Genomic DNA, 17,631 nt, shown 5'->3' with positions numbered 1-17,631 from the left:
AAATGTCCCGGTGAAATATCCGAAGGTTCAGAAGCTTGATACTCTCACTGTGGTACAGAGTATTAATCGATGCCAACTTCGGCAGGTGGGGCACGTGTGTTCCTGTGTTCCTATTGAATAGCAATATATCATCTCCATCATTGTTGTTGGACATACCAAATATGCCGTACAGAAACCTCAAAGCCAGCTCTTACGCCGACTCATCTTCTCAAAAGCCGATCTCATCGGACTGATCGGACTCAAATGCTGCATCCTGTGCCCGGGCCCAGGCACCTGCTGCTCATCCCCAATCTCCCTATTATCATCCTTGTTCTCCATGAACAGATGTTCTCCAGCAGCATTGACGAACCATGCAGCACGATATTGTTGCCCCTTCGGCCCTCCAGCACAACTACCCGCCATCAGATCACTAGGTGGTGAGTTGACTGCCAAGGAGAAGAGATTCAGAGGCTCGGAAAAGTCGGTGATGAGGCCATTTTGAGAGATGAAGTAGCAGAGACAGATGATGTTGAGAATGAAGATGGCGAACAAGACGATGTAGAAGGTGTGGGTAGCTTTTGCACCCGAGCCGCCCGAGGCGTATTCTTGGGCCCGTAAGGTGGCGTTGAAGCGTTGGTATTGACCCGGCGAGAGAGTGGTAGCTGTGTAGTTCCAGAACTGGGTAAAAGGCGCGTCTTGCCATGACATCAGAAGGGTAGAACTTGCAAGTACGGCGAGGGCTTCAGCGATGCTGGGTCGATCGGGTTGAAGGGTCTCCTTTGTCAGAATGAGTTCACCAAGCAGGCGAGCATTACTGGCTTGACCATCGTTGATGCCGGCGTTCAGCGAGAGCGAGTTGAACAGTTCTGTCCCTATGTAAGGCCAGTCTTTGTTGATGGTGTCACTTCCGGATGTCGCATTGCTCAGACTGTCGATGTATCTCATGTTTTTGGTCAAATCGACTTCATGAGAATCATCGCATTTTGCTTCCAAGCTTGCGCCAACTAGAGACGCGTTGTATTCTGTTGAACAAAATGGGGTCGAAAATACCTTGATCGAGCACAGAGCGAAATTGTTGGTGGCATCTCGACCAAGCAGATAGACGGCTTTACGACCGTAGACTCCAGTATGATTCATGAGCGTGTTGTATGCGACGGGGACCTTGGGAAACACTGGTGGCGATGTCTGATACTTCTCTCCCCATTCGAAAATGTCATCCACAACTGTTTTGTTCAGCCAAGTGCCGTTGACCTCAGTTCCGGGTTGATAAAACGCAAGTGGTGCTCCAGTAGGCCAATCAGTGACGTTGAGTGTGTTGTTTGCGAGGTCAACTGAGCTGTAATTGGTCCACTTGGTGTAAACAATTGGGTCGAGTTCCTCCTCAGTCATCAGGGCACATAAAACATTCACAGCCGGGGAAGGCACCGAGGCTCGAAGTTCGTAGACACCCATGCCATCCAAGTCCTGGCTTTCTGTCAGCATAATAGTGTTTCAAGGAAGACTATGCACGTACCTCGGGCTGTAGAATATGATTCACCTCGTCCCATGCTGCTCCTGGCACACCAGCATGAGGTAGAGCAAGCGTGACGTTGTTGATAATCCTTTGATGCTGCTTTGAGTTTGCAGTGACATCGCTATTCTCGAGATCAATCCAGGGAGCGGTGACTGTGGTATTCTCAAAAATCATCGCAAATCCTTTGGGCCGTTGGCTGGGGCTACTTGAGCCATTGCCATTCTTCGACACAGTGGCCCAGTCAGAGACGTATCGCTGGTAATTGTAGTAGCTATGAGCGGCATATTGGATTTGAAGGCAGGTGTTACCTGCAATATCGTCCTCTTTTACGGCGATGGGCGTACCACAATTCACTCCAAGATATGTTGGATTTGCCCAGATGGTTTTGACAAGACCCTGCATGGATCCGTGCTCCCAAGGTCCGTATCGGAGGATTGGCTGGACAAGTGATTCGGAAGCCGTGGTGTACAGCATTGCTACCACGGCAGCCACTAACGAGAGTATGCCGAGCAAAGACAAAATACTCGACTTGAGTGCTTCAAAGTGCGTGATCATGGTACCGGGCTGCATTACCCAACTCCGCATGTCCATTTCGGCAAGAGTGATACCTCGGCCTTGGTTCTTCATGAACGCTCTGCGGGATAGTACCTGTCCGAGGAATGAGACAAATACAGTCGCAAAGGACAGCTCAATAGTTTTGGCGAAGAAGGCAGTCAGCATGTCTGCACTGTACGGTGTCATGCGACCACCCTTCCTTATCCAGTTATATCGTGGTCCGCGTAGAGCCAGAATAAGGAAGATGCCGGACATGATTGTTGAGTAGACTGCTAGAACCAGGATTGTCACGGAGAGCCAATTCCTACGACTGTGATGGAAGTGTTGATGAGCAGCACAACTGTCAGTGGGTCCAAAGTCTGATGGTAATCAGTAATTGTTCGATCCCTGAAGCATGCAAGCGACAGTGGCTTAGTCGGGAACTCACCATCATAAACCATCCGTAACGAGTCGGCGAAGCTGCGACGATTGCGTAGACGTTGGATGTCAGGCTCATATGCTGTATGTTGCGGTAAACTAGCTTGTGAGCTATACGCCGACGGCTTCATTGCAGACTTTGGGCTCCACAAGGGCACTTCACGTGTACTGATCCCAAACCCATTCTTCAAGTCAGCTGTATTGGGTGCAGAGTCCATTCTGCCATCTTTGGAGATGCTGATGCCTAGGCCATAAGATTGCGAGTGATGAGTATCGTGGTCATCGTTGTATGGTGTCGCTTCTGTGATATCGTCTTCGTTATTCTTGATGGCCGTGTATCTTCCATCATCAACCGAGGCCAGTCGTGCAAAAGTCGCTCGTTGGCGTGGGGGTTTTGGCGTTGATTCGAAGACGGTGGACGTCTGCGACAATGCAGGCGATGGTGTTATGATAGTTTGAGGCGGTGAATGGAGAGGCTGCGTTTGATCGGACTCCATGGCTTGAAAGGGTTGTTTGCTATGCGACCGTTCCTTCCACAGATGCGGAGAAGAAGTTCAGGTAGATGCTGCAAGTGTAAGCCTCTTTTTTGCTATCATGCACAAGGGGAGGATTGGTGAAACACGAAGTGATCTTGGAGAAGGATCAGCTACGCCTTTATGTGTGCTTTGTTGCATGGGGCCGTGTGTACGCAGTTCGACTTTATCAAGGTTAGCTGCTGGAGTGTCGCAAGGTGCTTCAGGAGTGACGGCATGTTGTTCCTTTCTCGCAGGAAAACTCACTTTTGGCCGCACATGCGAGCCTTGGGTGACTGTTCCGGCCGCCTTGTCTGGTCTCATATCGCAAGGCGTCTCTTGTCCTTTTTTTGCGGCTGATCTTTGCTATCGAGTACAATGGCAATCGGGGCCCGAGGGCACGAATGATTACCTTATCAGGTCATGTACTGAAGACTTACTTGTCTTGTCAGACCCAGATGCGAACAATGGTCAGGGAACACGTACTTCCGAAGCATCGAAGACGTACTGTCAGCAGCCAAACAGCAATATTGCAGCAACTCACAGAAGCATCGTTCTAGATCCATCGCGTCTCAACACTGATCCTGCCAATATAAAAGCAACAAAATCTGCCAAATTCGGCGTCCAGCACTTACGAGTCAAGAGCAGCTGGATAGTGAGTATCTGAACGAAAGCGATATCTTTTGAAGGGTGACCAACACAAGTGTATCGCTCTTGTCCGTTGTCACCCCCGAACAGCGACACAGCAGAAAACCTTGAAATGGGTTGATGGTGCTGCAATCACTGACTCTCTTGTCTGCACGCTGCTGCAAGCTTCCGCAAGCCACAACAAGGGCCAACAAATCCCGAAATGCACCTCGCTACACCGCAGATCAGGCGATCCTCATCAGCTGTTGGGTACACGTCCGACCGGGACATCCGCTTCGCTTGCCAGTCTCACAACGTGAAGATGAGAGCTCGAGAAGTCGTTCCTGCGCATCTGGGATTTGCAGAAACGATGGCGCAATGAGATGTCCGCACGAAAGACGGCGGAAAAGGGTTTCGCGGGAGCGGCTCGGAAGGTCACGAATTTCTCATCCGGCCGCCGCGTAGGGTTCAGCACGAGCACTAGCGAAATTTGGTTGTCGACGATCTCCACGATCCTTCCCGCTGCTCCTTCAAAATCATCAGGGTATTTTGGGCGATCTGACACCGCGGACCTGAGGTACAATACTTCAGCACAACAGATGTGCAAATTGCGATGCTCACTCGCATGAGCGCTCGATGGACACTCACTCGAGCGCAATGGAATACCTATCGAATCATCGCCATGACCCGGCTGACTTGTGCATCTCAAAAGGGGTTCCGGAAGAGAAGCTGAACTTCAGCTTCTCCATTTTGACAAAAATCTGACACCCAGAAGTCATTTACTTTGCTACTTCCACGTGCTTGACAGCTTATTGAAGGCATTGTATCAGTACATGCACCTTCGGACACCATGCCCTTGGCCTCGGACTCTCGACTCGCTAAGCTGACCTCTGATACACTTACCTGATCATTCTCGAAGTCGAGAGCGAAATATGTCCTCCTTGATGGGAGCTTGTACATCTTCCAAAGAGCTTTCCGGAAGCTTCCAGCTTTCCAGGACTGAGGACCAGCAGGGATCAACGCCCCTGTCTATTGCTTTCCAAGAATCGAAGAAATGCCACTTCGCTGCCTTAAAACATGTTTTGAAAATGATGAAGAGCTGAAGCTCATTATTTGAAGCAAGGTCTACGAAGAAAGCAATCTGTTCCGCCATGGTATAAGATAAGAGGCCTCTGGAAAAAGGCAATAAGAAGAAAAGAAAATGTAAGCAAATCGCATCTGTAACATTTAGTAAACCTCTTTCTCAGCACCTCCATTACTCTGCTCATCTCCTCTTTCTCTCAAATTCACGATTAGTCCTTCTTGAATGACGAAGAAGCTGTTTCCCCAAAAAGTCAGTAAACGTAAAGATCTTGATATGATAGGCAGAGGTTTGGACTTACAAATTCTTCTCCTTCAACGGACGTTCCGGATACGTCAATTGAACATCAAAATGCCTCAAAAAGGTAGGAACCATCTTGGTCATTTCCATAAACGCAATGTTTTTTCCAAAACACATTCTATTCGCGCCACCGAAAGTCAAGAAATACCTCTGCATTTCGGCTTTGTTGCCTTTGATCCAGCGTGAAGGGTTGAATTCTGCAGCGTCGTGGCCGTAGATGGAGGTGTTGCGGTTGATGACCCATGCTGAGGTGCCGACTACATGACCTTCGGGGATGAAGCGGCCGGCGATGACACAACCACTGCGAGGGACGTCGCGGGGGAGAAGACCGCCGATTGATGGGTGGATGCGCAGGCCTTCCATTATGCAAGCTTGGAGGAAGGGCATGCGTTCTGCTTCTTCCATGGTGACTGGATCCGAAAGTCTGTTTTCGCGGCGCGCTGTGTCGATTTCCTGGCGGAGAGTTTCCAGATGTTGGGGGTTGCGGAGGAGATGGTAGATGATCGATCTCAGACTGATAGCCGTGGTATCAGATCCAGCGGTAATGTTAGCAGCAGCCATACTGATGACCGCCGTATCAGTGACTTGATCAGGCTTCTCCCGCTGCAATCTAAAGAATTTCTCGAGGAAGTCGTTACGATCCGTCCCTCTCTTCTTCCTCTCTTCCACTTCCTTCAACGCTCGTTGCATCAAGGATCCAGTACGGTTGGTAACACCCAGCCAATTCCCAATCCAAGGACGTAGATAGTCATGAGTCCAAAAAACCCAAGGTACATGACCCAGCCAAGATGCCGAAGCCAAAGTACTCTCCACAGATTTCAAACTTCCATCATCTTCCTCCGCATCCATAAACCCAAACCTCTTACTAAACGTAATTTCCCCAATAACATCGAAGGCGAAAAGTTGGAACCATTTTCCCAAGTCGACTTCTCCCAATGTCATCTTCTCCTTCATGCGGCTGATGAAATGATAAACCGTTGAATCCACATACGGTTCCAAGTCTTTGAGTGTTTCCATGGCGTAGGGACGGATGACCAGTTTCTTTTGTGCAGAGTGGATATGAGGGTCGCGTTCGGCGAAGGGGTCGAAGGTGCGGTGGCCTTTGAGGACGGAATACCAGGCCGATTTGTGAAACTGAGATCCGGCGCCATAGATGAGCTTTATGCCGTCGAGGTCGGCGATTGACCTGTGGAGGGGAAAGAAAGGTTAGAAAGGGTATCGTGCGGTCGGGCAGGGAAAGTGGTAGATAGGAGGCGAGACATATGAAGAAGTGTGGATGGGTTGATGGTGATGAGGCGAGGAGGAAGGATGAAGAGTAAAAGACATGATCATCAACGACAGGAACAGGAAAAAGAAAATGGCAGAACAATGACCATCGAACTCCAGACCCTCCCTCACTCTTCCCTTACCCACCTAACCCCTCCACCAAAGCAAGACAAAATCGAAAAAAGGAACCACTTACAATTCTTTAGGTCCAACTCTCACCAAAGCCCCATGAACCTCATGCAACCTAATCAACTCCCGGTGCAAATCCCCCTTCCTCGCTCTAACAATCAACCAGCCCTTTCCAAGACTCGCCCAAAAAGGTCCCGGCACACCAGCCAACGGGGCGAAAACTCGTTGATACACAACATATCCAACAGCAACCGAGACAAAAAAGGTGACAAGGTAGTGAGATACAAGTGTATCGGTCACGGTGTCCAAAGAGGGTAAAGAGGGGGATGTAAGAAATGATGATGTTGTGACTGCCATGATTGGAAAATGCAAAAAAAGATACCAGATTCCAGAGGTGGGAAATCGGACAGGTCCCGGGGAAATGGTTCTCGGTGTCAGAGCTCGAGAGGGGTGACCTGCGGCGTGCGTCTGCTGGTCTTTATTATCAATTGGGAATCTTTCCCTTTCCAAACCCAGAGGGCGGGGTACAAAGCAAGAAAAAGAATCAAGAACCGTTAGTGTTTGAGGTTTTGCTGGAGATGTTTCGACCAGAGGTATCCAAAAACCAGGGAAGAAGGATCAAGAAGCGGTCAGAGGGGAAAAGGAGGGATCACTCGTTCAAGTAATGCATTAGTTAGCGGGACCTTTTTGGGAGGGGGGCAAAGGGCTCGGGTATGGGAAAACAGACGAGCACGATTGATTAAGGTCTTGGTCTCGGTTCAAGGATTTAAACATACTCTGCCTTCCCACACCATCAAAACGATTTGCCCAAACTACTGACTCTAGGCCATCATCATCGTCTCATATGAGGAACCACCGCTTCCTGCCGCATCTCCACACCTTGCCCATTACAATCGAGCTCCCCAAACCAGGTGGACTTCCAGCCCTAGATGTTAGCACAAGCGAAACGGTGGGAATGTTTGGATGACCCTTTCTGCCACCGTCTCATCGGGATTTGAAAAGCAGCAGCAGCAGCACTGCAGCAGACAGCATGGCCAAGACAAACAAACAGACCCAAGCAAAGCAGGAAGAAAGAGGTGTCAAACTCCCAAGAGGGGGAAAGGATCTTCCCACTTACCCTCTCGAAAAGCACGCTATCGTATGCAAGTCTGCGGACGGAGGTCTGGAAAAGCGCTAAAGATTCGCTTGTCATTGGCTGCAAAAGCACATGCACGTACCCTAGACTCGCAAGAAAAAAACCTATATTAATTAACTAAATTGATAAGAAACAGGTGCAGCTTGCTCGCGACGCGAACAAAACACTTGCAACATGCAGGTTCTCTAATCATGTTGACTCTGAAGTGTGGAGAAGAATAGTATACAAACAGTAGTTGGAAGGAAAGTCCAGCATCCGTGCCTAGACTCGTCAAAAGATTATGAAGAATGTGGTTATTCTATCGGTAGGAAGGGCCGAAGGAACCGGAATCACACGCACGCGCGCTGCTAGTTTCCATGTGGGGGTGAGTAAGACATTGCTATCTATGTCTCAATATCATGTGTTCTGTTCGCTTGCAGCGGCAAGACCAATATTCGCTATATATCGATTGTAATGAGGGGCTCGCGGTCGATGGCCGTGGTTTCGCAAGCGAACACTGACTCGCGGATATTGCGGCAGTCGCGCATCGCGTCGTCGCATCATCTCCAGTCCTATCTCTCCACCTTCCAAAAAGCTCACATCAAACACATGCTTTTCCACAAAAATGCTGTTCCTGTTTCATACGTATAACGGTCGGGCATATTCTACACTCAAGCCGAGAAACATGGAGAAAAAATGCATTGCATGCCCTGAGTGTGTTGTCTCATGAGTCAGCAATGAAACACAACGGTTGTACATGAAGGGCTGATGAGACCTCAAAGGATATGGCTTTTTCCCAGCATTCCTCACGCCAGGGAGGCGTAGAGATGGCATGATATAGCGGATGGCGCGGTAGATTGTAGAGGGAAATCATGTGATGATTTTTATGCTGCTTTTTATTCTTCGTCATCCATCTCGCCGTCTACCGGCCAAGTTTGTGAAGGGAACATGTCACTCTGCATGTACAGCACATATGCAAGTTCCGCTTTAGGTAGTCCATCCGAATTATACATGACTGAATTGAGAATGTTGACATGCAAGTTCTCGGGAGACTGAATGTCGCTGGGAAAAGCACGAAGGAATATGGTTACTCTTCTCATCGATTCGAAGAGAAAAGGAAGAGAATAAATTGCTTGTAGCTGCGTTTGATAAAAACAAAGGGTATTCTTCATCATTCCATGACTACGCTTCACTTCCACTGCTTCTGAAGGCCGCACACAAGCCGGCGTATTGATGTGTCAAGTCTAAAATGTGTTGAGGCAGGGATGTTGCCTGGATGATACTCCTGACCTTGACGGCGCCTTCTTCTTCGATCAACTTTCTGATGACGTGAACCAGAGAGGGTGAGAACTATTGGATCGGATTAGCATATGTTGACTCGACAGATGAGCACAAGGACATGTCAATCTTACCTCCGAGTACCACTTGTACTGCCAAGCGATGAGTCTGATCAAAGCACCCAGCTCTCCCCGCACGTCTCCATATCTCTCATATGCAGAGAGAATACCGCGCATGCCCTTCGGCGAGAAGCGCATGTTCAAGCATGCTTCCCAGGCCTCTGCAGCATCGTCGGGTCTATGCAAACGGTCTGCAAGCTCGCCAAGAATTTCCCACTCGTCGGCAGACTTCTTGTAAGCGAGTTGTTGAGACTTGTATTGTTGAGCTTCCGTTCTCCAGATGGTGTAGATTCGCAAGTCCTCGTATAAGACCATGAACAGATTGTCAAGCCAGCGCTCGCAAAGACGCTTGTGCTGGAACTGGGTGTATTGAAGATGTTGCGGATCGGCTGCTGGCGGTTGAGGGTCGGGAGTCTCCATGGATGGTACCGCTGTGACCGTATGTTGTGGTTTCGAGACATCATCGCCCAACGCAGCAGATCCCGGAGGAGTGTCGCCGTTGGTGAAGACTGAGCCAGCAGTTGAAGGGCGTCCATCGGTGAGGCCGGGGCTACGGAGCGCAGTGGTACTGGCGCTGCGTGAGTGTGCTTCTTGCTGAACAACAGCCTGTCTCTCGTGGCGGTACTCTTCCTCCATGACGAAAACCTGACTACGGATTTTGAGAAGGTGGTCCCAGCCAATGCGCTTGGTGACTTCGGTCAGCAGGGAATAAGCCTTTTGGAAGGTGCCCTTGTAGTTGGCAGCGCTCAATCTGCGCAGGTTGGGGTGAACAAGCTCTTCGCCCATAGCACCAGAGTCATCGATCTCATCACACATGGCTTCCGGAGCGAGGGGGAGAGAGACACGAGCGGGCTCGGGCATGCGTGGTGAATCCTTGTCCTGGTAGGTGAACATGGGGCAGGAATTGAGAGTCAGGAGGGCCATGTCCCACTGCTCCATGCTGATGTAGACTTCGGCCAGTCTCGCCCAAGTAGCGAACTCGCTGGGGGCCGAGATGACACTGCGCTTAGCAATCTCAAGGGCCAGGTCGCTTCTGCCCTTGGACAGACAGTATTCTGCCTGGCAATCGAGTAGAGGATAGTCCATGGGCATCTGATGGATGGCGTCGCGGAGCAATTGTACAGCCTTGACTTCTTCATCTCCCATGATGTAGACACGGGCAAGCAGGGATGATATCTCGGGGTCGCGCGTGCGTAACTTCTCGAAGAGGTTGATGCCGGAGGCGTAACGGCCGGTGGTACGGATGTAGTTGAGGAGACCGGTAGTGAGGTGATTCGAGACGAGGTTCGGTACTTGGATCTCGGGGTCGGAGCCGAGTTGCCAGCCTGTGCAGGAGTGTCAGGATATGATTGAGTGAAGGTTGTGCAGCCATGTCAGGTTATGATTGAGTCAAGGTTGTGTACGGGCAAGACTCACCAGCGAAGAAGAGGCGCTCAGCAGCATCCAGGAACTTGTGCTCGGCCTCAGTGTTTGTGATTGGGTTGAAGCGACGGACGCCAACAATCTTCTTGATGGTGTCGCCCGAGCCGTCGTCGGCGTACGAGTAGGCGCGCAAGACACTGCACAAGTATGTTTCCAGCCAGTGTTCCTCCGAAGCTTCGAGCTTGTCGCCGCGCTCGTTGACGCAGTAGCTCTCTACCGTTCCGGGGATCTGGACTTGAACGCGCATGTCGAGGCGGGAGAAGGCATTGTAACAACAGTAGAGACCGGATGTGACTTTGTTGGTCTTGTCGTGGGGAGAGTAGACGAGCGTGTTGATGTAGGCTGCAAGACTGGCAGAGGAAGATGCGTCTGTGCCGCTAACGTGGTGATATACTCCGACCTGTTACAAGTTGCTGGTCAGCCTGGAGCAGCTTCAGGAGGTCTAGGCGCATTGCGTACCGACTTGCTTGTCGATTTGACGGGCTGCTTGACCAGGTGCACAAGATCCGGGGGACCCAATTCCCTGAGCGCCTGCAAGTTTTCTGTGCGGATTTCTACTACCGAGGTCGAATCGTCCTCGAAGATCCTGTTTGTTATTGTTAGTTGTCCATTCGATCGTCTTGTTCCAGCAAGGCCATGACGAACTCGGGGACAGCTGTCTGGATCATGGTCGCTTGCGTGGAGTTTTGTAATCAACCATGCACAAGTTGGAATGTAAATCAGGGCGACAAGATTCGACAAGGCTCCTTCCAAATCAAGCACCTTCCTTGTCTTTGTTACAAAGTGGCAGGTCGCTGTTGCTGTTGCTGCAACGCGCGCCCCGTCTCCATCATCTTTAAAGCTCGGGCCTCCTGCGGCCTGTTCATCATCCGATTGGTCGCGCCTTCTCCAACAAGCAAAACCACCTTGATTGTCGCATCCAATGCGCGCCTGCCTTTTGTGTACACCACATCGCATGCCGGACCTTGAGACCTTCACAACATCAGCGTGGCCATCTAGGCCTGCCATCACTCATCATGGCTACCTTCAAAGCCCTCAACCTCGAATCAGATGATGAAGAAGACATCGAGATCGACGACACCAAGGAAATCCAGATCGAAGAAGCTCTCAAGTTATACCAGACTGCCCTGAAATTCCACTCGGATGGCCCGCCTTCCTACACACAAGCTGCCGAAGCATACAGCGCCCTGTTCGAATCCGACATCTTCAAATACCCCGAGTCGCAACAAGAGCTTAAGCGTCTCGAACTTTACGGTCCGCAGCCAGAGACAGACGACTATTACTCGCATCACGAAGTCCATGTTGTGCCGACGGGAGAAAACGCGCCCAGTACTCTGCCTCAGATCATCCACCTGGCCTACAAGAACCACGGCCAGTTCTTACTGGAGTCTCTACAACACAAGCTGCGTCACTCAACTGAAGACGTTCAGATCAACACCAAGCACATCCTCAAAGCATCAGCTGCTGCCCTGGAGTGCTTTGTCGAAGCGATAGACAAGGATGATAGTGATTTGGACCTGTGGAGACGCTCCGCTGCGGTTGGAGAAATGCTGGGAAGCCATCGCATCGCTCGCTTCTGCCTCGAGGCTGTCCTGGACGATGACTCTCAAGGCCTGGACTCGGTGCTATCCATTCCAGGCATCACAGAAACTCTGGCTGGCCAACAACTGCGTGAACTGGTCGCTAAACTAGAAGACGAGCTCTCGGTACTGCAGGCCCCGTTGTCTACCATGAAGCGCCGTCAGCTGTCTACTATGCTCAAGCAGAAGCTGGCCAACTACTCCATCATCCACAACTACCAGAGCAAGCATCCCACACCACCCGTCTCGACTCGGCAGGCCCTACGCTGTGTTCTGAGCGCTCCCAAGTCATGGCTAGACCTCGGCGACATTCTTCATCGTCACTACCTTGCCGAACAAGCCGGCACCACCTCTGCTCTACCTGCTCTTGGTATCTCTTTCAACCTCGACCGCCAGTCTCCGGATGTTGAGACTATCGAAGTCGATCACCCTTCGCCTCGCGACCTGTCTGTTCAATCGCCGAACATGTCGTCCTTGGTTGACGCCCAATTCCCCGGCACAGATGGAGGCCAGCCCAACGTGCCTCCTCCTGCATTCAAGCCATCACCAGAACTGGACGCGACCATTCAGACCTCACCTGTTACCGTCTTGCCCACTCGCAAGCGTTCTAGCGATGCCGCCGGTCTCATAGACAGCAACTCTGCGGAAGGCGCAAGATCCAAGAGCAAGCGTTTACGCGCCAGAGAATCCATCGTCGACCAGAGCCAACTCGAGGATGACACCATGATTGATCCGGCTCAAGCCGACGATGCTCTGGCTGATCTCGATTATGTCGACAACCAACTTTTCGAGTCTTTGGACGAGCTGTTCGAAAAGGTCGATCTTCCCAAGTTCAACGTCTCCCCTAATGCTCGCAAAGACCTTCGTGACGCTGCCACTAGCCACCGTCCTAATGTCGAGGGTGTAGACCTGGCCTGCGTGGACATGTTTACTTTCCTCAATGAGTATTCTGAAGAACGAGCTCGGGTGTTACTACACGCTAACAGCGATCTTGACACGACCTCTGATGCTCACGTCAAGCCTAGTGGCCGCTTCTCTGCTACTCCAGGTACTCAGTCTCGTGCCGTCACCAAGCCAGACCTGGACCAGCAAGGCGAGCTTGACCGCTTCATATCCCGAACAAACTCGGACTTTCTGCACATCAACGAGGTCCTCTATGACTGGGTCATCGAGTTTCTCATCCCTGACCATGGATCTCATCTGCGTCCTGAACTGCCTGTGGGCATGTCAAGCTACCCCGGGCATACGTGGTCAACAGATTTCAAAGCTCTTCTTGTCCGAGTTCTTATCACGACAGATGCCTTTATCTTTGAGACTCTCGCCGATTTTGTTCTGAAGTGGGATAAGTTTCTGCTTTCTGACACCAGCGCTGAACAGCTCGATGAAGCTCTTCCATTTATCGAAGTTATCCAGACTCTGTTCGAACTCCATGTAGATGTCTACTCTCTAGTCAAGGAACCCAACAGTGGTGTTGATGCTGAGACTCTCCAAGTCCAAGAAGATCGCGCTGAAAGATGGAGCAACCTTGCTCGTGACGCCATGAACCTGCGGACCAGCATGCTAGACACGCCGAGCTTGAAGGATGAGCTCAATTTGCGTCATCTTTGGACTGTTACACATCACATTAGTGTTTCGAATAATGTGTCCCAAGACCATGTCATTGCTTGTTGGTCGGAACTCAGATCAATCTTCAAGGCTGTCGGAGAGTCTGTCATTGACCTACCCAACAACACGGTTATGCCGCAGTTGTCCATCGAGGCCATTGACAGAGAGTTGTCTAGACTCACAACGCAGGACTTCTTCACCAAAGTGTTTGATCCTACTCAAAATGATCCCACCGTAGTGATCGAAGGATTGGAGCCACTTTTGGAAACTTTGCATCAGGACGTCAACCAAGGCGACATTCCAGTGTCCGACGCCGATAGCGAACCTGCCACATCTGCTTCCACTCCTTCTGAGCTGCTGAACTTCTTGCAGAACAGTAACATTGGTATGCAAGTCTCGCTCTGGCAAAGACTCCGCGAGGCGTATGAGAGCATCGATTACCAACCCATGGTCCTCTGCTGCTACTTCCGTGTAATCGAACTCTTGCTCTCCGACCTCAAATCGCCTTCGTACTCTGAGAAGTCCCTGAGCGAGCGTCAAACGGTTCTGCTCAAGTACATGCGTCTCATCAATGACCTTATCAGCAAGATCTGTCTCTCTGTCTCATCACACTCCGACGCGCTCGACTGTATGGACGATGAACGCCTTCAAAATTCAATGAATTGTCTGGTTGACCTGCAGAAGATGTTGCATGCTTCAACGATGTTACAGGATGAGATCAAGATTGGCATGAAGCAAACACCTGCGTCCAACAATGGCGCACCTCTCAGATCGTTCACCGCTGTCAGCAAAGTTCTACAAGACTTGCAATTACAGTCGTGGACTCTCATGTACAAGCTATATCGTGAGAGCCTGGATCAAAACAAGGACAAGGTTGAGAAGCCTAATAAAGCACTGTTCGAATTCCTCCGTGCTGTTCACCAGGTTTTGGGAGCTCGAAGCTTGTGCGGTGGATCGGATCGAGTTTTTCTCAAACTCGCCAAATTGGAAGTGCTTCGCTTCCGCAATGACGCCGAAGAGCAAAACGACGACTTCGACCTCGAGTTTGCTCAGATTCTCTATGACATGTTTGGTCTCAAGTGTTTCCTCAACCCGAGTTATGCGCTTCGGGAGCACAATTGCATGCACGATGCTTTTGTTGACAAAGCATCTGGGATGCAAGCCGTCGATTTGTTGTTGAATCTGGCCTCCAGAATTAAGATGTCCGAGCTGCCGAAGCATCCTCTCAAAGACACAATCGAGAAGGTACATGGTATCATCAATCGCAAAAAGCCATCAGAAGCTATTCTTCGCAATCGTGATGTTTACAGAGCTTACCTTAAGTCGAACATCAACCCACTCGACATGTATCGATGCTTGAGAGGAGAGTGCGAGCTTGCCTTGGCACCTGTTCCAGCTGAGCATGCTGTTCTTGCTGCAAATGGTTGGTACTTCCTCATGGGTCATATCTCATTGAGCAAGTTCAGGGCTCAGAAGCGCATCGGCCCCACTGCTACTGAGGATCTCAACATCTCTGTGGCGTTCTTCGTGCAAGCTCTTGAGTACAGCATGGATGACTGGGAGTTGTGGTTCCGCTTGGCTCAGGCTTATGACTCCAAGATTGAGGAGGCTGTCTCGTGGACTGCTGACAAAATCAATGGAGACATGGACGAGCTTGTCACATGGCAACGTGCAGCTATACATTGCTATACTATGGCCGTCTCCTTGGCGATGCGTTATGCCGAACCCAGTGCTGAAACCCGAGCCAAGTTTGGAGAGATGTACGCCGACTTTGCCATGAGAATCTACTCTTCTTCCAGAGAGCCCTTCGGCATGAAGGCGTTTGCACTTGATGATGCTGAGCGATTCTTGAGTCGGGAGACCATCACAAAAGTCCCATCCTTCAAGGCGTTGACTCCTTTCGCAGCCTGGAAGCTTGCTAGAGAACTCTTCCGACGTGCTATTCGCATTAATCCTCACAAGTGGAAGCTTCACTTCTATCTGGGCAAGTGCCTGTGGAAGATGTACTGCAATGCTCCCAAGCAGTTAGATCGACCAAGTATCGATGCCATCATCAACGAGTTTTGCGAGTCTATCAACTTGCTCCCAAGAAAGAAAGACACGAAGCGCGAGCCAGTTCTCGAGCCGCACTACAAGCTTGTCTCTATTGTGCACAAGATGGTCACTCGCCGCTATATCGACCCCACTGAAGGATGCAGTATCCTTACCGCTACGCCATATGCTTCGAAGATCGATTCTGTTTCGAATTTCGAATCATGGGAACCATATATCCTCAAGGTCCTGAGAAGTCTTCGAGCTGCAGACAAGGTGCATTGGCATCATCGCATGATCTACAGAACAGCTGCCATCCTCTACCGTGACGGCAGTCAAGAGTCTTATTGCGTGGCTGCGAAACACGAGCTTATGCAGCAAATGTTTACCAAGACCATGATGATGAATGTCTGGAAGCCGGAAAACGAACGCCCTGGTCGTCACTTTGTCTACACAACAAGATATGCCGATATGTTCATCAAAATCCTTGAGTTTTTGGAAGACCGTCCGCTGCTCGACGCTCTTGCGCGCAGAGTTCGTAAGAAGACTGGCGAGTTCTTCGAGCATGGAAATCTCTGGCAGTATCTTTGCACTGCCTATCTCAAGGTGCTACGTCGCCATGGACAGATTCCGATAGCTCAAGAAACTGCTATCTTCAGTGGTATCAATCACGAGGACTTCTTGCGTCGCAAGGACTATTTGGAAACCTGGTGTCAGAACCCTACAAACGTCAGCCACCCGGTGTTAGAAACCATGCAAGAAGTTGTTGAGCTCAAGAAAATTAACGGCGGCTTGATGAAGGCGGCGACAATTGATGATCTCATTGGAGATGCCTATGCATATCTCTATGATACTGTCGGTCGAAGGCTCTGGGTTGCAGAAGAGGCAAGGGACCAACAGATCAAGAGGGAAGAGTTGGCAAAGGAGCAAGCAGCTACACCTTCTGCTTCCACGTCAGAACGCAACCCGATGATGAACCTGTCGCATCTGATGAATGGAGATGTTGCGACAGATTCTTTAATCAAGCATCCTGGTCTTTCGGTTGCTACTTCTGGCCTTGACGGTACTGCCACACCGCCGACAGGTGACCAAGTACCAGCACAATCACGCCGCAAGATTGGCGTTGGAAGACGCGAAGTGCGTCTCTGCGCAGACGCCTGTATCGCCAAGATTGGCGCCGGAACTACCACGCCGGCCGCCAATGAACTCGCACGTCCTCGGCAAGAAGTATCAGTCGTGATAGAAACACGACGCCCGCCCAAGTTGGCCGAGCAGTCAGGCGTTGACACGGCAGAAGGTAGTGTTGCGGGTAGCATCCACGACTCTGCTGATGACGAGAGCGATAGTGAGCTCAGCGATATTGACGAAGACGTGGTCAATTCTGGACCCGGACCACAAGGCCAACAGCCCACAATGTTCCCTAATCTTGCTTCGCGCTTGTCGAGCGTCAAGGACATTGACATGATCACTGACAGCGAGGATGAACATGAGGACGTTGTTGAAGGTGCTGAAGACGGCGAAGGCTACGGACAAGAAGGTGATGAAGAAGAGGAAATCGACGACGAAGGCGGCGAAGAAGCTGAAGTCGATCCTGAGCCTGAAGTCGAGGAAGCAGATGATGTCGAGATGGAGGATGAAGAAGAAGAAGAGGCCGAAGAGCCCGATCCAGGAGCTGAAGCCGGCGTCGCTGCGCGTATGGCTTAGTACGCCAGGCGATACGAAAAGCGCAGGAAAGACGCCATAGAGGAACGGACATGTGCAAGAGGCATATACAATCCATATTGAGCGTGGTCTTGTGGATGTTGTTGTACAAACTGGAGATCATTCGTAGTCACGAGGAAGGTTGAAGGAGAAACAAGCATTAGATACCCAGGTACGGAAAAATGAAATCGCTCTTTATTCGCTACAACTGTCGATTTTCGAAGATCGCGTGCATGTTACATCGGTTGATCGCACCTGGAGAGCAACTCGTTGCTCCGTTTGCTTTCTCTCCCAAACTCCGGCTGCGCTTCTGTCTGTCCTCGTCCTCTTGTTGTTTCGAGGATCGATCATCACGCACATGTACTTGCATTCAGCATTTACGCTCATCACGCGTCTCATGTA

The 17,631-nt window shown here is 50.6% G+C and overlaps 4 protein-coding genes across 4 annotated transcripts; 1 reads left to right on the top strand and 3 right to left on the bottom strand.

Moving 5' to 3' along the window:
• Positions 1–177: 177 nt before the first annotated feature.
• Positions 178–2,302, bottom strand: M438DRAFT_281199 (uncharacterized protein; the record flags this gene model as incomplete). The annotated part of the gene is made up of 2 exons (XM_029901223.1): positions 178–1,443; positions 1,493–2,302. 2 exons carry the CDS (start codon positions 2,300–2,302, stop codon positions 178–180), a joined length of 2,076 nt encoding a protein of 691 aa, XP_029756862.1.
• Positions 2,303–4,728: 2,426 nt separating this feature from the next.
• On the bottom strand, positions 4,729–7,076 carry M438DRAFT_408525 (cytochrome P450 family protein). The gene is made up of 3 exons (XM_029909958.1): positions 6,447–7,076; positions 4,986–6,170; positions 4,729–4,921 (listed from the first exon to the last, which is right to left on the bottom strand). The coding sequence occupies exons 1-3, from the start codon at positions 6,734–6,736 to the stop codon at positions 4,831–4,833; spliced, it is 1,566 nt and encodes a 521-aa protein (XP_029756861.1). The 5' UTR covers positions 6,737–7,076; the 3' UTR covers positions 4,729–4,830.
• A 1,555-nt stretch (positions 7,077–8,631) lies between these two features.
• M438DRAFT_348607 (chaps-domain-containing protein) lies at positions 8,632–11,101 on the bottom strand. The gene is made up of 5 exons (XM_029906182.1): positions 10,958–11,101; positions 10,772–10,898; positions 10,307–10,712; positions 8,906–10,215; positions 8,632–8,843 (listed from the first exon to the last, which is right to left on the bottom strand). Exons 1-5 carry the CDS (start codon positions 10,978–10,980, stop codon positions 8,676–8,678), a joined length of 2,034 nt encoding a protein of 677 aa, XP_029756860.1. The 5' UTR covers positions 10,981–11,101; the 3' UTR covers positions 8,632–8,675.
• A 141-nt stretch (positions 11,102–11,242) lies between these two features.
• On the top strand, positions 11,243–17,434 carry M438DRAFT_348606 (uncharacterized protein). Its single transcript, XM_029906181.1, has one exon. The coding sequence runs from the start codon at positions 11,329–11,331 to the stop codon at positions 17,230–17,232; it is 5,904 nt and encodes a 1,967-aa protein (XP_029756859.1). The 5' UTR covers positions 11,243–11,328; the 3' UTR covers positions 17,233–17,434.
• Positions 17,435–17,631: the final 197 nt, after the last annotated feature.

Source organism: Aureobasidium pullulans, assembly GCF_000721785.1.
Source record: "Aureobasidium pullulans EXF-150 unplaced genomic scaffold scaffold_23, whole genome shotgun sequence".
In the NCBI taxonomy this organism is placed as follows: Eukaryota; Fungi; Ascomycota; class Dothideomycetes; order Dothideales; family Saccotheciaceae; genus Aureobasidium; species Aureobasidium pullulans.
This window is presented reverse-complemented; position numbering and strand designations above follow the sequence as displayed.

Excerpts from the sequence above, each read along its gene's own strand:
- M438DRAFT_408525 (XM_029909958.1), bottom strand. The coding sequence starts at position 6,736 with ATGGCAGTCACAACATCATCATTTCTTACATCCCCCTCTTTACCCTCT. Across the intron at positions 6,171-6,446 it reads AGAGTTGGACCTAAAGAATT|GTCAATCGCCGACCTCGACG; the intron begins GTAAGTGGTTCC and ends TCCCCTCCACAG. Across the intron at positions 4,922-4,985 it reads CCGTTGAAGGAGAAGAATTT|CTTCTTCGTCATTCAAGAAG; the intron begins GTAAGTCCAAAC and ends TTGGGGAAACAG.
- M438DRAFT_348607 (XM_029906182.1), bottom strand. The coding sequence starts at position 10,980 with ATGATCCAGACAGCTGTCCCCGA. Across the intron at positions 10,899-10,957 it reads ATCCAGACAGCTGTCCCCGA|GATCTTCGAGGACGATTCGA; the intron begins GTTCGTCATGGC and ends AATAACAAACAG. Across the intron at positions 10,216-10,306 it reads TGAGCGCCTCTTCTTCGCTG|GCTGGCAACTCGGCTCCGAC; the intron begins GTGAGTCTTGCC and ends ACTCCTGCACAG.
- M438DRAFT_348606 (XM_029906181.1), top strand. The coding sequence starts at position 11,329 with ATGGCTACCTTCAAAGCCCTCAACCTCGAATCAGATGATGAAGAAGAC.